The sequence below is a fragment of the Hoplias malabaricus genome, chromosome 3 (assembly GCF_029633855.1).
Source record: "Hoplias malabaricus isolate fHopMal1 chromosome 3, fHopMal1.hap1, whole genome shotgun sequence".
NCBI classification, from domain to species: domain Eukaryota; kingdom Metazoa; phylum Chordata; class Actinopteri; order Characiformes; family Erythrinidae; genus Hoplias; species Hoplias malabaricus.
In genome coordinates this window covers 28,739,358-28,759,213 of record NC_089802.1, presented here as the reverse complement: position 1 = coordinate 28,759,213, position 19,856 = coordinate 28,739,358, and the positions used below count along the sequence as shown (strand labels likewise).

Genomic DNA, 19,856 nt, shown 5'->3' with positions numbered 1-19,856 from the left:
AACAAATGCTTTATTAAACTTTAAGCAAAATCAGAGAAATAAAACATGCTCCTGGATTCTGTTCCACTCTCAGAGCACAGGGACAGTGGGATCAGACTATTTAGGGGGGAAAAGAATAAGACGGAAGAATACATGGCTTGTGTCTGTAGTCTCTTACACACTAAACCAACACATGAGTGAAATAAGATGATTACTGAAGCCTGAATATGATCTATGTATAAATACCTCACTCAGATTTTGTCACAAGAGCAGAGAAACACATTGGAGACTAACGTGCTAATGGTTTTCCATCCTATGACAAAAATGCTAATTTGGCTAACGGAGGGTAATAGTCTTTTTCTCCTCATTATGCTACACAGTGGGATCCTTTATGCCCCTGACAAAGGCAGTGGGAGTCTGTGCTTCTGAGTGTTGTCTTTCCCATCCATTTATTGGTCCTGGGGCAGCCTTGGCCTAAGGTTTAGAGACCAGGGCTTGGTACCAGAAGGTTGCTGGTTCGATCGCCAGGGCCAGTAGGAACATGCACAGCTGAAGTGCCCTTGAGCAAGGAACTGAACTCCCAAAAGCTCCCTGGGCGCCAGGGATGACTGCCCGCCACTCTGGGTGTATGTTCACAGCCCCAAGACACATTTCTTGGTACATTGTACAATGACAAATAATTGCACATTATCATTAAATGACACCCAGGCCAAAAAAGGATCACGTGACTGCAACCCATGGTTAAGTGCAATATAACATGATATAAGCAGCTTTGTGTGTGTGTAGTGATAGTGAGGGGGGGTTGGGGGGTCGTCATGATGATATGGACCCCTACAAATTCACAGCTATCTCCATAATGATTGTCCAAAGCAAGCATGACTATTAAAACAGCTCTTACTTGAAAGCAGATGATGACAGGGCCACAGGTTATGTGTGAAGTCATTATCTGAGGTGTGAGATATATTAGGGGATGAAATATGGCCTTGACATTATCAGGTCACCCGGAAAATAAGATGGGGTGGGTGGAGAAGGAGGTCTGAAATCAAATGAAGCTTAAATGAAACTCTCCCCTTATCACATACCACACCAGATCAAAGAATGGAGTGTGTGAGCACAGCGGGGCCTGGCAGAGTCATTACCTGCCGCCCTGGTAGAGCAACTGTGTTCAAAAAGTAAGGAGGCACTGAAAAAAACAGCTAAACAGCAGGGGGGCTCACTCTGGGTCAGACTGCTTCATTAACAGTGCGGTCATCTAACGGCAGCTGAGTTCCTGAAGAAAATCCGTCACTTTCAAGTGGTGTTTTTATTTTATTTATTTATTTTTTTTTTTTTGGAAGAGGACAGAAGGGATTTCAGCTTCCTGCTCAACAGTGGCATCAGCCCAGGGACAAAAAACACTACCATGGCCAGGATAAAGTCTTTTAAGGTCAAATGTTTGGGTCATTCCCACACTTTCAAAATATGATGGGTATAGAACCCTTGAAGAACCTTTTTCAAAATTAAAGGGTTCTCTGCATCATGAAGGTGTTCTTCAGATTAGAATGTGCTATAGATCATTCTTTACAGCACATTTTGGGGAAAAAGTTCTCTATGGCATGAAAAAAACAGTTCTTCTTTTGACATTGTAACAATAGAGGAACCCTTTTTGGTGCTGTATAGAATTTATTTTTTTAAGTTTCTGTTTAGAACCATCTATAGCACATTCTACATCAATCTGATGAACCCTTTAATCGTGCAAAAGGCTCTTCAAGTGCTCAGGGTTCTATAGACAACCATTTCCTTAATAAAGAACCCTTGAAGAACTAGTGCTGAGCAATATGAGCACAAATCAATATCACAATTAAGTGAAAATTTTACCCCGATTACAATTAATAAAGGATGTTTTGTTATTGTTTGTTTGCCTCATAGTTCACTGCCGAGGCTTGTGCTGTAAATATGCTCCAGTATTAAAGGTGGGGTGTGTTTCTGATGTGGCTGGAAGCTCTGTCTCTGTGTCTGAGTCGTGCTCTGTTCATATTGGGTGTGTGATTGTGTTCAGTGTGAAACACTGTGGGATTCACTTTGGCCTGAAACGAGTTTTTCCTCAGTGTTTACACATTGGGGACATAACAGAATTTAAAAAAAAAATTAAAATAAGTTCTGAATGATGATTTCAGTTTTTGATTAATTGCCCAGCCCTATGAAGAACTATAATTTTTAAGAGTGTACAGTGATTGAAATGTACAGTGAAAAATGTCCAAATAATTGAGTTATTCTTGAAAATTATTTGAAAACTTGAGGTGGAGAAAGTTATCAGATGGGTACTCATTATGCATAAGTAACATGACTCATTAGTACTCTTCATGCACCAGTAATAATTACTGGAGGACTAATGTACAAGTCATGGTTAACAATTTGAGTATTTGTTAAATGAAAGTAACAAGTACAACACACATTATGCACAGTCGCAAAATAACTAGCTGGATACTGATTACATAAATGTAAATGCACTTGTTAAAATACACTGATTTTGAGCAGCATGAACTAGTTTGAGGAATGGAAACAAAAATCAGAAACAAACTCTCGGGCCAAATGCGGTTGAATCATCACTACTCGATTGAGCATGTGCCATATGCCCAATATTAATGTTGTAATGACTCATCTGCTAATTATATTGTTAGTATTTGTAAAGACTGTAGCTCTGACAGTCTTCTGACCTGCTCAGCCCATGCTAACAGCACTTAATTTTTGTCTTGGGTCATGGTGTGAGCAGGGATTTAACCAGCCAGAATGTGCACATTGTTTCACAGTTAAACAACAGGCGAATAATGAAAGGTATTTTATAGTGCTGGTACAACATTTTCAGTGTTTAGATGAATGTTTTATATGTGAAAGGTCTTAGTATAGTACCATCTGCTGAGTGAGTTTAGAGATCAGTCTTTCCTTCGCCTTCAGGTCCTCCCTCAGATTCTGCACCTCCTTCAGCAGCTCCTCTACCTGGAACAGCAAAGGTGAGGTTAACCCACCACACTCCTACAACATTAGGAAATAAGCCTTTATTTATTTATTTAATAAATGTACCTTCAAACAATAGGGCAGTTCTTTAGCAATATGTAAATAAGCATAAAACTCTATAAACATATGTTTGTAAGTAAATAATATTAATTGCATGTCTAGTACTCTACAAACTCCAAAATGGTGACTGTGATCCAATTTAACTCCACTGTAACTTTTATCAAACCAAGTCATTTCAGTCCTTCACAACACATTTTCTTATTGTTTAGTAGAGTACACATCAACCTTCACCTTCAAACACTACAGCAGGGCCAAGAGAAGACCCCGTCCAATCACAGATCAGAATCCCACCAACAGAAAGTGGGTATTAGCCTCGGATTTGTGGTTGGAAAAAAAAAAAAAAGTTAAGGGAAGAATGTAGTGTTTTTAAGAGGTGTCTTGGAGTCTTAATTATAGATAACAACATCCTCCACACCACATTTTTCTAAACTACTATGCACTGTTACATAGAAAAACAAAAAGAAAAGCTTTTGTTATTAACCTCTAGAATATACGATTGAATGTAGCCCTATTCGGATGGGATTAGTTTTACATGAGGAGCTGGGGTAATGTAATGTTTCCACAAGACATAATTAATGTTTATAACAGAGATCAGAGGGGCTACTCAGTTCACGCACTGCCATCACACAGTGTGGATCAGACACAGCAGAGCTACTGGAGTTTTTAGACTGTCACAACTGTTCTATGATCAGCCCTCCCACCAAAAACATACAGTATTCCCCCACATTTCGATTCAGAATGGATTAATAACCTGGGGTCATTATTACTGCTCGTTTTACAGTAGGTAAAGGGCTCAGGAATCTTTCCTGAAACAGGAGCGTACACTCCAGAAAAATGACTGAAATGGTCCGTTTGGACGGGAATAAAAATACAGAGATACTCAGGTAATAATTACTTTACCCCCATGTCCACAGGTAAAACTAATTCCATCCAAATAGGTCTTTTCTCTATCAAATTTAATATTTATCAATATTTTAATAAATATATTTGCAAAATCACAGTACAGAAATATGGGTTGAACATTTCCTGAATGTGCAAAGTCTGTCTTTTCCATTCCATCTCACCTCAAGTTGGTACACCACTTACATCCAGAGTTATAAGGCTTTGAATATACACAAGATACGTCTGAAATATGCCTCTCACTGTGGGCAGTTGATGGGTTAATGTTTCTCTTTACATGTTGTGTGAAACTGTCCAATGGCTGCTCATGTGTGAAGGTTTAGGAAGAATTTCTAAACCCCCAGGCTTTAGGACCAAATGATTTCTGTTCTCTCTGCTCGGGGTCGAGTAGGGCCTATATCCAGAGAGAGCTGTGACTGTTCCGAACAGATTGATATGAAAAATAAATGGAGATCATGTGCATTTAAAAGTGAATATGAGATGATCTGCAACAATACAGAAAGTCACCTCAGACCCGAGTGACAGGGCCTCAATGTGATGTACAGAATCTGGAAGCTGTTATTTTGCATAAGACTGATGACAGAGCTTCTTTCTTAGCAGTCAAATTTAGATTTCAATCAAACCTGCAACATTGCTGTCACTTTTTCACATGTTTTAAAAATGCCAAGTGCCTTCTACAATGTGTCAAAACTTCATGGTAAATGGACCAATAGGGACAGTCCAAAATGACATTTTCTATTAACTTCCATTCAAAGCAATTGATGTTTTATTCTGACAGTGACAAATTAACAACAACCAAAAGATTGTGATATCCAGTGATCACTATCTAGCGCCTGGAACCCTAGTCTCTGGGTCCCTTTGCTTGCACTATAACACATCAAGAGGTATGAGGGTGATTCAGGAGTCGCAGACAGAAATGTATAGCAACTAAAACACCTAACCAGCAGGGGGCCGACAGGAGAGCTCCCAGAAACCAAACAGACACCAACCACAAACCCACCCACTACAGTAGTGCCCCTTAGACACAAACTGAAAGACAATATAAAGATGATAAGCTTGCTATGTTTATACATCAGTGGCTTGGCAATAATCTTGGCTTGCCAAAAAAAACTGTCACAGGGTGCTAGGCACTCCCTCGCTTAAGGGCAAGGCCTCCCAGTTCCTCCAGGTTGAAGTCTCCCTCACCAGAGTTGTCCCTGCCAAGTTTCAGAGTTCATCGTGGCTTTGGTTCTTTGGTAGAGCAAGTAGACCAATAAGTCCATCCTCTGTGACAAAGACTGGATCAAACCTGGAGGGTTACATAAGGTCTATATAACAGAAAATTCCAGGGCAACAGATGAAACATTCCAAGGGTTCTCCTTCAAGCATGATGAGATGTTCAATGACACTGCATTAGCAGTTGGTGGAAAATTCCCCTCATCTCTGAGGAAGCAAGTAAACCAAAACATTACAAAGAGAATTACAACTGAACTGTATTGTTTACATCAGTATGACTAGCATTCTTAATTTGATTAATATCAAACCATTACTGTTTATATAATTAACCACACACCTCCATCACTAAACATCACTACTAGCCACCCATAGGCCTGCTGCTGGCCAGAAACCACAGAATCAACGCTGCCATCCTCATCCTGTTACCGTGTTTCCCCGATAGTAAGACACCCCCGATAGTAAGACGCAGTGTGGGTTTTAGGGGGGTCGGCTAATGTAAGACGTACCCCGAAAGTAAGACATAGTAAACTGTACGTTGGAAAAATATAAGCCATAGTACCGGTACCTTTTGCTGCATTAACTGCGGGATGCGGACGGATCTGGAGCGGAATGAGCGGAGGGATGTGGAGGCCGCGGGAGCAGCAGTAATGTTGTCCGTGGTCCAACATGCAGCCTCAGTGCCCTCATGTGCAGCCGCTGGTGGTCGCTCTGATTGGCATGGCCATGGTTGTCATGGAATAAATCTGTTTTATCTTCCAGTATAACATATTCAAACTGTTTGTTCTTACCGTTTTTCATTGTTTTACATGTTATACATGGAAATACCATCATGATACGGTTGTAACAAGACATTCTTGGCACTTGCTTTTATAAAACTGTTTTATGGTGAATACCATACTGTCCAGGTTGTTAATAAATGTTAATTTTATGGTTAAAACAAAAATCGACATTTTTTACCAATATAAGACATACCCCGAAAGTAAGACATATTGGGACTTTCGGGGGTAAAAAGAATGTAAGACACTGTCTTACTTTCGGGGAAACACGGTAGTATGTTATCGAGCATTAGCATGTGCTGAGGAGCTTGTTAGCACAGTGCAGTGGGCAGGGACACAAGATAAAGATGGCTGGTAATATCTCAGGTCTGGAGAAACTCTTTGTGCTCGAGCAGCTTTGGAAGGAGGCAAGCTCTGCTTGAGCGATGTGGCTTTATCTCCCATGCTATACTCCAGAGCGCTGTGTGCAGATTGCGGAATAAAGCCCAAGGGCGAGAGCAGTGATAAGCGTGGCAGGCCTAATGAAAAGGGCTTTATTAATTGATGAGGGAAAAATAACCAAAAATGAATTGCCGTCACAAGGGGAAGGGCACGTGGCCCCAGCCAAGTTTTTCAGGCTCTTGCTGCCTCTGAACTTTGGGGTGGAGTTTAATCACATTTTCCAACCGAGTTCAAATGAATGCGTCAATATTTGTCTTGGGCAAAAGTAATGGGAATGGAGAAATAAGGTTAATTCTGACAAAAGAATATGGCCTTTGTGCATACGGTTACATGGCTTAAATGCTTAAACCTGGAAGTTGACGTGATTGGTTTCTTATGTTTGTGACTTAACAAACCAGGGTGCTGACTGATTCCTCCACTTGATTACTCTGGAAGAGGGCTTAAAAAAAAGCGCAAGTACATCTGAACTTGTGCAATAGTTAGGTATACTTTGTGAAATATTACTTAAGGAAAGTAGAATTTCCTTATTTATACCTCTACTCTACCTCTATTTATACCTCTACATATAGTACTTTATTTTAAATACATTGTTTTCCTCTGGTGAGCACTCTGCCTAATTTAAATACTTGGGACAGAGTAGAATTACTGTAGTCTTACTTGTTGCTGGCAGCTCGGTTCTTCTGAAGATGGACTACAGTCCAACTCCACAGACTCATCGACTGATCCATCCTCTTCAGTCTGCAAATACAAGAACACACAAAACCCCACACAAATCAGCTGGGTCTGTCCAACTCCGCTAAGCTACCCCGACTGTTCTAACCCACAATAACATACATATGTGCTATAATGAAACCAAATGCCTTCTCCAGCCTTTGTTTATCGCACAAAGAGGGAACTAAAAAAACAAAATGGAAATTAATGGTGCAAAAAACAACACCGTAAAGCTACTGGCTTAATTATGACATGCAAATAAAGAGTCGACTCTTCATCGATGGAGTGTGCCCGCTGCTTCACGAAGGAATTAATCTGGCCAGGCAAGCATAACATCAACAAGCAGCGGGTACACCTTAAAACACATGCATAACCGATCCCAAATCAGTATTCAAGGCTCTGCCAAAGTCTCCAGCCCTAATCATATCCATCATGACACACAATAAGAAACTGACCCGAGAGCTGGCGATGAAGGGAATGGCTGCCTGTGCGGAATGCTGATGAGGCGATTGAGAGGCTTTTTTGTGGACGAGGGGAACACACCATCCATCTCGAGAGCAGGAGCTCGGGGACAGAGCGATCCAGAATGGCTGGAGGGGGGCTTGGAAATCCAGCTTGACAGGCCATGCTCGAGCTGCATAGAGAGTCCTTGCTTGGGGCCATTTAATGAAACATACATTACGAGCATCATCGAGGCTGTGGAAGCCAGAGTGTGTCTATATACTCATACTGAGTGGGTGGCAAGTTAAGAGCAGTGTATATTTCTGTCTGCTGATCACTGGTCTGCTCTTTTCTTTTCCAAATGTGGCTCTGTGGCTAAATGGCATTTATTTCACACTGGCTCTTGATGAGAATGCTGTTCTTTCAGAGGGTGGTAGACACTTCAGCTCAGTGGAGTACTGTCTTTCATCTAGCTGTCAGAAAACTACAAGTACATTCAAAAGAGCTTCCTCAGCTTTGGACCAAAACGAAAAGGATGACAGCAATCAAAAGGCAAGGGCTTCTAGATTTGGCTTGTTCAAATATGTAACAGCATCTTTTGGCATGGTCGTAAAAGCTAGACAATTAGCCTCCAAAATTACACACTAAAGAATGGGGGAAACCAGCTCTAAACCATGTAGACTTGTAAGAGCAGGGTCACAACAACGAGAATCAGATCCGCAGAAACAGGAGGGATTGTCTGTACTTTCATCAGTCTGCTTTCTCGATCCTTCCATCTTTCTTCACTCATCCTTTCATCCTTTAAATCCCTACCCAGGAAGGGCTGAGTGAGAATCTGAATGCTCCCATGTGGCATTCACCAAGAACCTGGCGCTGCTCTGAGATCAGTTACAATTCCCAACCTCAAGCCACTTGAGAAGCAGTTCAACAAATCTGAATTGATCCAGGATCAGCTGGTATTCCCATCATCAGTCCACTCCAGGGAGGGTTTGTAAAACAAACTGACCAGAGATCAGCAAGGACTTCTTACCTCAGGCCAAAACAGAGCCTAGGCTATTTGTCAAAAGTAATCCGAGATCATTCCGAAGGTCATCCATCAAACAGAGACTGTATTCCCAAATCCATACCACTCCAAAGGAACGTCAAATCTGAGCAGATTCCAGAATACATGGAGATCCAAAAACACAGTGCCTAAGACATGGGCACATTCTTAAAACTCGGTTAGCTCAGCTTCCAGAAACAAAGGCGTGTTATATCCATCGCGTTTGCTCTGAATGAAAGCGAATAGCTATAATAAAATCCCCCAGCCTCTGATGGACGACGCATGGATGGCACAGCTTGTATCCAAACAAGACTAGAGTCTTGTGACAGATCTACATCTACCAAGAGGGTTCCTGAGACCACATATTATAGAACACAGTAAACAAGGCAGCAGAAGCCCAGAGGATTTCTATGTAATTGCATAGCCTTGACATCTGATTCAGCCAACAAGTCTATGACTTACTTCATCAGCAAAAACAGATAAGTATGCAGCTTCCTCAGGATGCCCTCACACAGCCTTTCTTGTGTAAGAAAATCAGTGGCTTCAGACACCGATATTGACATCCCCCACCCACACCGCCCACGTAAAAGGCCATAACAGCAGAGGATGATGCTTTGTGTGTCTTGCTTGAAAATTGTACCTCTGATTGCGGCACATACAGTGCCATTCATCTAGCCTGAAGAGTCGATATGATTTGCGCCTCACTGGAAAGCAGCATTGGCTCTGAACACAGCAACAGGAATGAGACTTTTACAAGGCCTCATGAATCCTAAGGAGACACATTATGCTCTGAAGGCACGTATGAAAGCCAGGAATTGACAAGCGCTATTGACAGGTCTTGAGAAGTCAATTTCGGTTGCAAAATGGATGCGCATAAAATGAATGGCAAATCAGAGAACAACGATGAGAACACCATTGCAGGTTAGACGATTTAGGGATGGAAGAGGAAAAAAACTCACAGGACAGGAGGTGAGGGGTACCAGTTCAGTGTTTAGTGTCAAGGGACAAGATTCTGTAACTACAAGCAACGACAACTCAGTGTAGCTTCAGCTCTATTCTGGATTGTGTGTACTTCAAAGAGGATTAAAGGTCAACTGCATAATTAAGGTGCTGGGTATGAGCAGAACTGCAGCTGTCTGAGGAACGCCTGAGGGAACTGTGTACCAGACACCAAAAATTGCATTGCAGTAATTAAATCTCCCCTTTCCACCATGTATGCTAGGTTTTAATCATCTGATGTGGCATGAAAACTCCACGAGGTGATTGATTTCACACAAGGAACACTTGGTATGCAGGTCTGGATTTTTATGTTTTTTTCCCAGGAGTTTGTTTCTGCTCTTGGCTCTGCCAAAACCAGTTTTCTATTCCGAAACCTGTGGGTGCGCTCACATCTCCCTGTCAATATCATCAACTGTTCTGGTGCGCAAAAAATAGGCAGCGACATTATCCTTCCACTGCGTTTATTAATTCATTCCCAACTCTCTGCTCACCTGCAGGTGGCCCGGCTTCTCTTTGTAGGCGTAGCACACCTTCAACACCTCCATGTACCATTAATGCCTCAGTGGTCAAAGCCTTTGAAACTTTCAAAGATGCTGAGATCTTGTCAGAGTAGGCATGATCCAGCATGCTCAACTCATCAAGTTCCTCCACCCCCCGCCATCACTCACTCCATCCCAATGGCCTCTGCTCCTCTGGCCAGTGCCGGAGACCCCGCTGTGCCCCCTGTGTGTGGGCCGTGAGGAGCATACCATTACTGCCCAAGCAGCCCGTATGTGGTGGGCGTGTTTAAGGAAAGTTTCTTAAGGCCGACTCCTTTCCCGCTGCTATAAAGACCGTCTGGGGCAGAAACCTATAATCACTGCGGTCGGCGTAGTCAGTAGGAACAGCAGAGGATCGATCGATGGTGGGAGCAGGACTGCTGACAGAACAGGCTGGTATGTATTAGTCACACACAGCAGCTCCAGCAACAGCGCAAATATGACACAACCAGATGGGGCTGCATCGATATTGACATCCAGTCGTATTCGCAATCAAACACTGCAGACTCACCATGCCAACGGCAACCAGAACAAAAGAGAGACTTCATCAAGCATTTTGTAAGACACAGATACATCATGTGGCTCAGTTCTAATGAAGTGTGCAGTTAACTTTTGGAGTTTAGGTGCAGCAGATGGTGTCACAGTCACACAGCTCCAGGGACCTGGAGGTTGTGGGTTCAAGTCCTGCTCCGGGTGACTGTCTGTGAGGAGCTTGCTGTGTTCTCCCTGTGTCTGCGTGTGTTTCCTCTGGGTGACTGTCTGTGAGGAGCTTAGTGTGTTCTCCCTGTGTCTGCGTGGGTTTCCTCCTGGTGACTGTGAGGAGTGGGGTGTTCTCCCTGTGTCCGCGTTGGTTTCCTCCGACTGACTGTCTGTGAGGAGTGTGGTGTGTTCTCCCTGTGTTTGCGTTGGTTTCCTCCGGGTGCTCCGGTTTCCTCCCACAGTCCAAAAAAACACACTGGTAGGTTGACTGGCGACTCAAAACTGTCTGTAGGTGCGAGTGTGTGAGTAAATGTGTAAGTTTATTAATTAATGGATGGATTAATTAATTAATTAATTAATAGCTTCAAGCCTTTTCTGTTTTGCTTTATACCTCTTCCTATGTTAACACATCACATACCAAAACAGTTGACCGCGTGACATTTTAAGAAATGTTAGCCCATATAAGCTGATTCTCACCAGGTGAGCAAAGTGCTTCTGACAATTACTACTATAACTGAGAGCCAAAAAATTCCAGCAAAAAATTAACATTGTTCTTATTTGATACATATATAATTCTTCCACAGATCCAGCTCCAAACCTCTAAAACTGGGACTGTGCTGGTGAGGAATTCTCCAACCTGGAGAAGCAGGTCAGAGATTTCCCTTCACTTAAAAGTATGGCACCCTAAGTGTTTTGCAGGATGTAAGGCCACCCCTCGCTAAAGGGGAATGCCTTCCTGCTTCAGTTTTTAGCATACCTCCCCCCAGTTCCCTAATTTATTGATATCATGCAGACCATGGGGCTGGATCTGTGGTAGCACAAGCCAACAGTTGGACCCCAGCCCATAACTTTTCACCCCATATCATCACCTCCCTAAAAATGGCAACAGTATAAAACAGTAGAAAAATGAACATTGACACAAATTATAAATATAATTTTTTTTGACAAATCATGCAGGAATGACAACAATAATATTCATGTACACATGGGAATTCATGGCATGACGACATAATCTCATTCATTAAAATATTTAAATATAACTAAAGAATTAGGATGTAAAACAAATTAAAGAGATTTAAAGGAGTTCTGTAAATAAAACATTGATTAAGAGTAGGTGAGGGTCACTGTCAGGGTGTGTTCGTATCTGACCTGCAGCAGTCTCCTCAGCTCTAGCAGTTGTTCTTTGACAGATGAGCAGTCCTGAGCCATGTGCTTCAGCATCAGCTCGTCCAGAGATGCATGTCCTGAGCCTCGCCTCCCTGGACCCTGCATGTGACAGTCATCAAACGACTGGCGAACACCACCTCTGCAGACAGACAGACAGAAACAGAAAGAGACAGACAAAAGATGAAGACGAATATGCACTGAACCTGCATTTCCCCTTTTTTCTAGAAGTATGTGGGGGTCATTATTTGTTTGTTTGTTTATTCACAGGACACACAAAAAAAAAATGCAATTATTGTTCTCCTCCAAGTGCGTTGAGCTCCAGTTATGTCATTTAAGATGCAGATAAAAGGGAAGCAATGTGGCAGGAGGAGATCTAGACCACATTTAACATGGGAAAGAAAGCTGAAAGGAGAGGAAAAAAAAAAAAACCACATCTCAACTCTGTCACCTCTAGTTACGACAGGTGCACATTACGCCCACGCGAAACTCTGGCTCACACTGCGGCATCTCGGTCGTGTGCTCACGTTGCACAAAGAAGGCCTCGTGAAGCGGTGGGTCGGACGGAATGGAGACGGAAGTGTTGTGTGACAGGCCCCCGGGGCTGCGGCTGTTCACAGCAGGGGACAGTGTGACACGGGAGGTGACGGTGTGCTCAGGAAGGTGATGGTGTGTGATAGCAGCGAGGGACTGGAAGCCTCCCTCAGGGGTCAGTCAACCCACATCGAGTTGTCTGAGGCCGGAGACACACACGTGGAGACGGAGAGGAGAACCGGGTATGTCGCCTTACGGAGAAACGGAGACGGAACAGAAGGCTGAGACACAAAGCGAATGGCCCAGAGAAAGCTGCAGGCAGGCGGTGACCTGACACTACCGTGACCGAAACGAGCTGCAGACGACAGCCCAGAGTGACCTTCACGGCCTCAGTGACGACAGGACAATACGCCCGCGTTCTCTCGGGTTTCAGATGGGATGGGAAGAGAAGAGGAAGATGAAGGAGGTGCGTGCTCGCTCTTGGGGTTGTAACCAAAGTGGGCGGTATGTATGTGATGGTTATCATGATCAATTACATCATCGCTCAATTTTCTGTGGATACGCTTTTCAAAATGGTGGTCCTCCAAAACTTTATAATCAATAACAATCAATCTAAGTAACTCCATGGGTTCTATATGGTGTCCTTTTCCATGCTTAAAAGAACACTAGGTAAGAGGCAGAGTGGGAGAGGGATTGGAATGGTTTATAACCCTCCTCCAAAAGTTTCTGCAGTGCTAAGCCCAGAGTAGCAAAGACAGAACCTTTATTCTCCCTATTACAGCTCAGTGGAGCATCACAATGATTTTAAAGTTGTAATTTAAAGGTAAAAATACTACCTAGTGTCCCTTTAACTTGCTCTTTGCATAGTTCTATATAGCAAGAAAATGGTTTGACGTCATATGAATAGATTTTTTTTGGTGCTGCATAAGTAGATCCATAAAAAAACACTCTCCAACAATCTGTAGAAAAAATGATTTGATGCAATTAATTATGTAAACATATAACAATTAAAAAATATATGATTCTTAAAGGGCTCTTCATTTAAGACAATAGTTCCATATATTTTGCATCAAGGAAGTGTACTTCAGTGGGTTGAGATTGTGTTTTAAATGGTTCTATGTCAAATCTTGGTTCCACACAGCACCAAAAACTGTTCTTCTGCTGTTACAAGCTTAACATATTAACAATAGCAGAACCTGATTAGGTTCTACATAGAACCCAAAAAAAAGCGTTACTTAAAACCATATTTTCCATTGATCTGAAAATTGATCATTTTCACTACACAAAGAACCCTTTCGGTGTGCGAATGGTTCTCTGAGTGATTGTGGTTCTATAATGAACGAGGAACCCTTGATGAGCCATGTTTATTTTAAGAGTGTGTGCCATTTTGTTGTTTGAGTAACACACTGCGTTAAACACTGATCAAAAGCAAGCAGCTTATATCCCCATCCCTTAGAGTTCTTATTCAGCCTGTTACTAATGTCATTTTCTCAGAACTGCATCTGATGGAGAAACTGACCTGTTGTTGTTAAGGTGCTGGTCTGGCCTCCCCCAGCACGGCTGTCGTCTCCTCCAACGCCCTGGCCAGTACCCCCTCTCTGAGTGCTCATAACGAGACACTCCATCAACATCTGGAACAGACAGGACACAATGGACAGGGCTAAGTGGCTGAAGAGCGTTCAGAGTAGAGTACTCACCTCATATTTATGGAGGCTTAAAATGGAGACTGGAGACTTGTGTGATGTGGTAAAGTTTTGCTGCTTTCATCATGCGCTGGACCTGGGCACTTCAGATATAAATATAAATAGGTTCTTTTAGAGTGGTCAGTAATTTCAGGTTTGATTACATGCTTACTTAAAAGAGCAGTCTGTAATATGTGTAGTGTACTAGAATTTAAAGGGTGACCAGGGTATGTCATTAGAGTTTAAGGGAGCTCTGGTGTCTCTCACAGTAGTGCTGCAGCCAGGATGGTCTTCTTTGAGGAATACGGTTTCCACAGCCCGGGTAGTCAGATAATACACACAACAGCAGACACAAACACATAAGCATGCTGCAGCCAGGGAAACGAGCATGCAAACAGAGATTGCATTAGAATCAAAAGCCTCAGCATCCTTTTCTCCCACACAGGTAACAGTGTATCTGTGGATTACAGGTGGTCATTCTGTGGTCAGTCTTTTTAAATAAAGTAAATGTGGAATAACGTTTGTAGTGGTGTTTCAAAAGCTTTTCAGCCTTGCATAATCAACTATTTAAGGTGGAACACAGCATTCAAACAAAAAGCTGGTGAACAACAATACTAGCCTCATAAACTGAACCATTTAAGGTGGAGTTGAATATTTGAATATGGAAACTGTGACTAGGAAGCAAACATCCGCCTCAGAAAAGGTGGAAGCATAAAATGAATAAGACCGATAACATAAGCAGTGTCTAGTGAAACACTTAAGGTGGAATTGGAAAGTCAAATATGAAGCTTGTAAATATAGGGGAAAAAATGCAGCAGTCTTTCTCCAGCGTAGGTAGAAGTTTTAGTGAAACGATGTACACTTTTCTGTGTAAATAGGTTGATTATGACATATTCTTTTTATCCATGATAAAATCCATGATATCCAAATCCCTTGTTTCTTTTTTGTTTCTTCATTTTTGGAGTTCTTCTAATGAACCCAAAATGAGTAAAAAAAAATTAAGCAAAAAATAAAAATACAAATGATGTAACATTACTCAGGAGTACAGTGTTGGCATGGTAACTTAGATTGAAAGTTAAGTATTTTCTTCTCTGGTAAAGTCTTTTTTTTTTTAGAGAGAGATATGAGGTTTTGATCCAGCAGGAACAGTTAGTACATTAGGCCAATACCCTGCATGCATACACACACACACAAACTCTTAAGTAAATCTACTGCAAGCTTTATGATCGGAGAGACTAAAGCCTGACTGCCTTGATCCGCAAGCCGAAGAAGATATGAGCACTAATAAGAGATCATAACTCAATCTGATAGCAGACTCTGGAGATTCATATCAAGAGAAATCTCTCTCTCTCTCTCTCTCTCTCTCTCTCTCTCTCTCTCTCTCTCTCTCTCTCTCTCTCTCTCTCTCTCTCTCTCTCTCTCTCTCTCTCTCTCTCTCTCTCTCTCTCTCTCTCTCTCTCTCTCTCTCTCTCTCTCTCTCTCTCTCTCTCTCTCTCTCTCTCTCTCTGAGTGAGGTATTATGGAAATGATGCCATTTCATCTTTAGTATAATACAACCGCAAGTTATTTTGTCAGTCCCAGTAAGTCGAGGTAGAGTAAGACTGAGGCAGAAGGAGACCCGGTTTCATCTGCCCACAACTCAAAATAGAACCTGCGTAAAAACGAAAAAACACCCAACCTCTGAACTTTTAATGTCCCTGTCTCTCTTGCGTCTGCAAATGCCCCGTTTCTCAAAACACAAACCAGTCCTGCAGCCTTGTTGACAAAGGAATAATAAACATGCCACCTCTTGAAAGAGCCGCTCGTGTTTTTTTAGCAGCTGAACGGACCTGTAAACATGAACCTTCCCATAGAGGAGAGCGCTTTAGTCGGCAGCAGCTGAAGAGAAACTTTATGAACGTCCAATCATTAAAGATCTCGGTGAAAAGAGCAGGAGAGCTCCGGTTGCGCCTGTTTCCAGGGAAATCTATTGCCCTTTTTCACACATGCACTTTCACCTGCTTCTCTGCTTTTGCAGCTGAGTTTCACAAAAAACGTTAGCAAAGTCTAAGATGTTGGTTGCAGCTTCTGCTTCTTTGGTTTGCAAATTTGTATTTATTATTAATAATAATAATAATACAATTTTATTTAAAAAGCACCTATCAAATCACCCAAGGACACTGTGCAAGAAATAATACTCATAACTCATAAAGGGGGGTGTTTCTATTAAAGTGGCCAGTGTGTGGCAGTATAAGAGAGGTGTTTCTATTAAAGTGGCCAGTGAGTGGACATTGTGTCATTTGGCCCGAGTCAGTCTGTCATTATGGGATGCCATTTTAACATTTGTGGTCTCAATGTAAATCTTCTGGACTCAGCAGCTAAACACAAAGTGACCAGTGCCTGTCCACCACATCTGAAGGTCAAGTGTCCTCAGACTGACTGACCACCTTTTATCAACAGCATCCTTGAGCTAAAGCTGCCTTGGAGCAGCCACTTGAAAACATATTGGTAGCTCCATTGAAGCTAGACCAAGGGCACAGAAGGAATGTCTTAGGAATAAAATCTTCACTCACCGCTGTGGAGGGACGCGTCTTCGGGCAGGTCCACGTCCAGCATGAGGTCATCATCCTCCAGATCACATGACCCCAAGTTCTCCAAGTTGTTGAGAATGTCCTTGTGGAGATAACAGGGGACAGTGAATCAGAGGAGAGACAGAAATGAGAAGGGCTGACAGACCTCATTTAAAGCAAATAATAATAAAAATTATCATAATCATAAAAGTAATATTAATAAAAATCACTGATAGAATTGCAAGAATAGTGAAAGAGAGAGAGGAAGCTCATATGTAAAACAACGGCTTGAACAACAGAAGACAACTGTGCAAGGTTTTATTTCTCTAAACCAAAAATAAATTAAAATGAAAAGGGAAAACCGACAGGCAATAAGGGGAGATGTAAAGCAGCGTAATCAATACCGAGGCTATCAGGCTTTTGTTGTGTGAGAGATCCAGGCCATTTGGATTATCTGAATAGCTTGAGATAAGTGTGCGCAGAGTGCACCAAAAATCGATCCGTTCCGACTCTGAAACTTCCAAAAAAAAACCGGAAAAAAAAAGGAACTTTCCTGACCGTCTTGTCCGAGCACATTCTGAAGAGGCGGCTGAAAGCACATAGCCGTTGCCATGCAGAGAACAAGGCCGAGGATTAGGGGGCTCTTGAGCGTGAGATGTTTAAGGTACATGTAGGCACTGGAGAAGAGAGAAAGAGGAGGACGGAGGGAGCGACCCGCGCACATTCAAGTGAAGAGCAGTTATCTGTGGAGCCGCCGCAGCAGCTTCCGGAAACCACCTCGGCCTCAGAGAGCTTAGTCCCAGCTCAGAAGCTCTGTGAAATGACTTTTCCTCATGAGCAACTGCTGACCACCCGTAGAAGGACGGTGAAAGAACCGAAGGGTAGAAAGACTTAATAAGCAGCTACAGGAGGACGTTGACTGTCAAGGATTACGGTCTCGGACGGAGCTTCACAGAAGTTGGATAGATAAAGGGGAGAACCTTGTGTCAACAAAATCAAGATCAAGTGTGTATTCAAGATCCGGACTGAAGTCAAATAAACTGCTGTAATTCAGAGACGAATGATCAGAGGTTGTTGGGCTTTCATGGTTTATCATGGCGTATGAGCAATGCTGTGTCCGAAACTGTTCGTTATTTACTATGTAGTGCACTATTTAGAGATTCCTCCATTTTGCAGCAGTGTCCGAAAACATAGTGAAGGATTTTCAACCCCACAATGTACCACAAAAGGTAGTGTACAACCCATGTACGCTAGTGGACGCTATTAGATATCGGATACCCATAATGCACTGCAAATTATTTTTAAATTTCACCGAAATCATTCACTACCCTCCTGAATTCTGTTCACTATAATAGTACACGGCATAGTGAGATATTATGGGTAATAGTGAAGAGGGAGCCATTTGGGGCATAGCACAAGATGTGTAAAGATGCAGAGTCAATTGCATTCCAGTTCATTCCTATTTCTGCAAGTCACCGCTCCTTAAACAAGTAACTGTCTGCAGCTTTTCTCAACTAGGACACAACCACAGTAGACATCTTCTGTAAGTACATGATCTTGTTCAGGGTCGTGGTAGGTCCGGAGCATGCCCGGGATCACTGAGCGCAAGGCAGGAACACAACCCTGGACAGATTGCTCAGTGTATTCCCAAGAACATTGCTCCATATGTAACACCTCAGACAGGGGGAGGTCACTATGGGTTGTGGAGAAGGTGCGCAATCCTGGATTGGTGTGGTAGACGTGGTGATTTCTACAGTAAGGAAAGACAGAAATCCAATGAGCTTACATGATCAATAAGAGTCCGAACCACTAGTCTTTAGTCTAGTTTAAACTTGAACTTATGGATGTGCCTAAGCTATGCTAAGCTAGAGAGAGCAAGAGAGAGCGCAAGAGCGAGAGAGAGAGCAAGAGCGAGAGAGAGAGCATGTCCTTGTCAGGGCTGAACCCAGGCAACGTCGCAAGCTTTTCCCATTTTCAGTTATAATGAATACATGTTTTTTGTAAGCTCCGTTTTTCTGCTCCCGATGTGGTCTTGTTACTGTCCTCAATCGATACAGTGTGTTTTTCATCCTATTTCAGGCTGCTCCTGTCTCTCCACTAGTGTGCTGTTCTGAAGTGTTTTTTTTTTTTTTATTAGCACAATAAAACCTCTCATACATCTCTCCAGAGAAAAGGCCTTCACACAAAACAGGGGCAGTCTGCATTATAACACCTAGCCTTCATTAAAAATGCTCCCGCTTTCACACGGCCTTGCTCCACAGTTACTTCCAGGCATTCGTCAGTGGCCACAAATACACTTCATGTCCCAAAGTATAAAGGACCCCCATCTAATTACTAAGCTACCTTATACCAGGGCTCGACTGATATATATGAATATATGTGGCGATTTCAGGGGGCTCAAATCTCCTGGTGACCAAAAGCGTCCCAATCCATCGAACAGAACTTTTTCACCTTTGAGAAAGAGAAGAAAGTCAGGCTCTGCATTGACTTCAGAACCGATCCAATCCACAGCTGTGTATCCATCCTTCCATTGTGAGAATGCCACTCATAGTTGTCCGGGTCTGGACAGATGCGAAGCTGTCAGGAAGCTCTTAGTCAGAAAAGGAAACAGACACAAAAGAATTTCTCTGAACAATGGACTGACTGCCCCAGAGTCCAGACCTCAACCTCACTCAATGTGTTTGAGATTCCAAAAAAATGTTTATTCCAGCCTTCCTTCTAAGACCTAACTTTTGAGGTTTGGAGGACATCCCTGTGGATTTCTTTGCAAAGGTGGAAGCAGGTCTCCTGAAATGAACACCTAGAAAGGAAGGACAGTGGTTCTCAAGCCAGTCCTCGGGGACACCCAGAAGGCCTGTATTTTTGCTCTATCCCAATGTGTTATGAAATGATATCTAATAAAAAGCAGAATGTCTGAGGGTCCTTGAGGACCAGCTGAGAATGAATTCTCCAGGACATATTTGTTCATTCTGAACATTTAAGCAACTTGGAAAGTATCATAATAATGAATTAATGAATATTAATGAAGTTTGCACATAAGTCAGAGCCTGAAGGCTAAGTCGTAATCTGGCAGAAATACCTCCTCTTAGCTGCCTTCCATCAGATAATGTAAAATAAAATTTGAAAGCTAA

General features: G+C 42.5%; 1 protein-coding gene across 9 annotated transcripts in view; it reads right to left on the bottom strand.

Annotated features, from left to right (window-relative positions):
* Nucleotides 1-19,856, bottom strand: part of ccser2b (coiled-coil serine-rich protein 2b) — a 75,005-nt gene that overhangs the window by 23,302 nt on the left and 31,847 nt on the right. For 5 of the 9 annotated variants that reach the window (XM_066663657.1, XM_066663656.1, XM_066663658.1 and 2 more), the window contains 5 exons: nt 16,729-16,828; nt 14,014-14,125; nt 11,946-12,102; nt 7,023-7,103; nt 2,869-2,955 (listed from right to left, as the gene is read on the bottom strand). In XM_066663657.1, coding sequence (XP_066519754.1) covers nt 2,869-2,955; nt 7,023-7,103; nt 11,946-12,102; nt 14,014-14,125; nt 16,729-16,828 — 537 coding nt within the window. The other 4 variants (XR_010801859.1, XR_010801860.1, XM_066663661.1 and 1 more) reach the window with 4 other exon arrangements.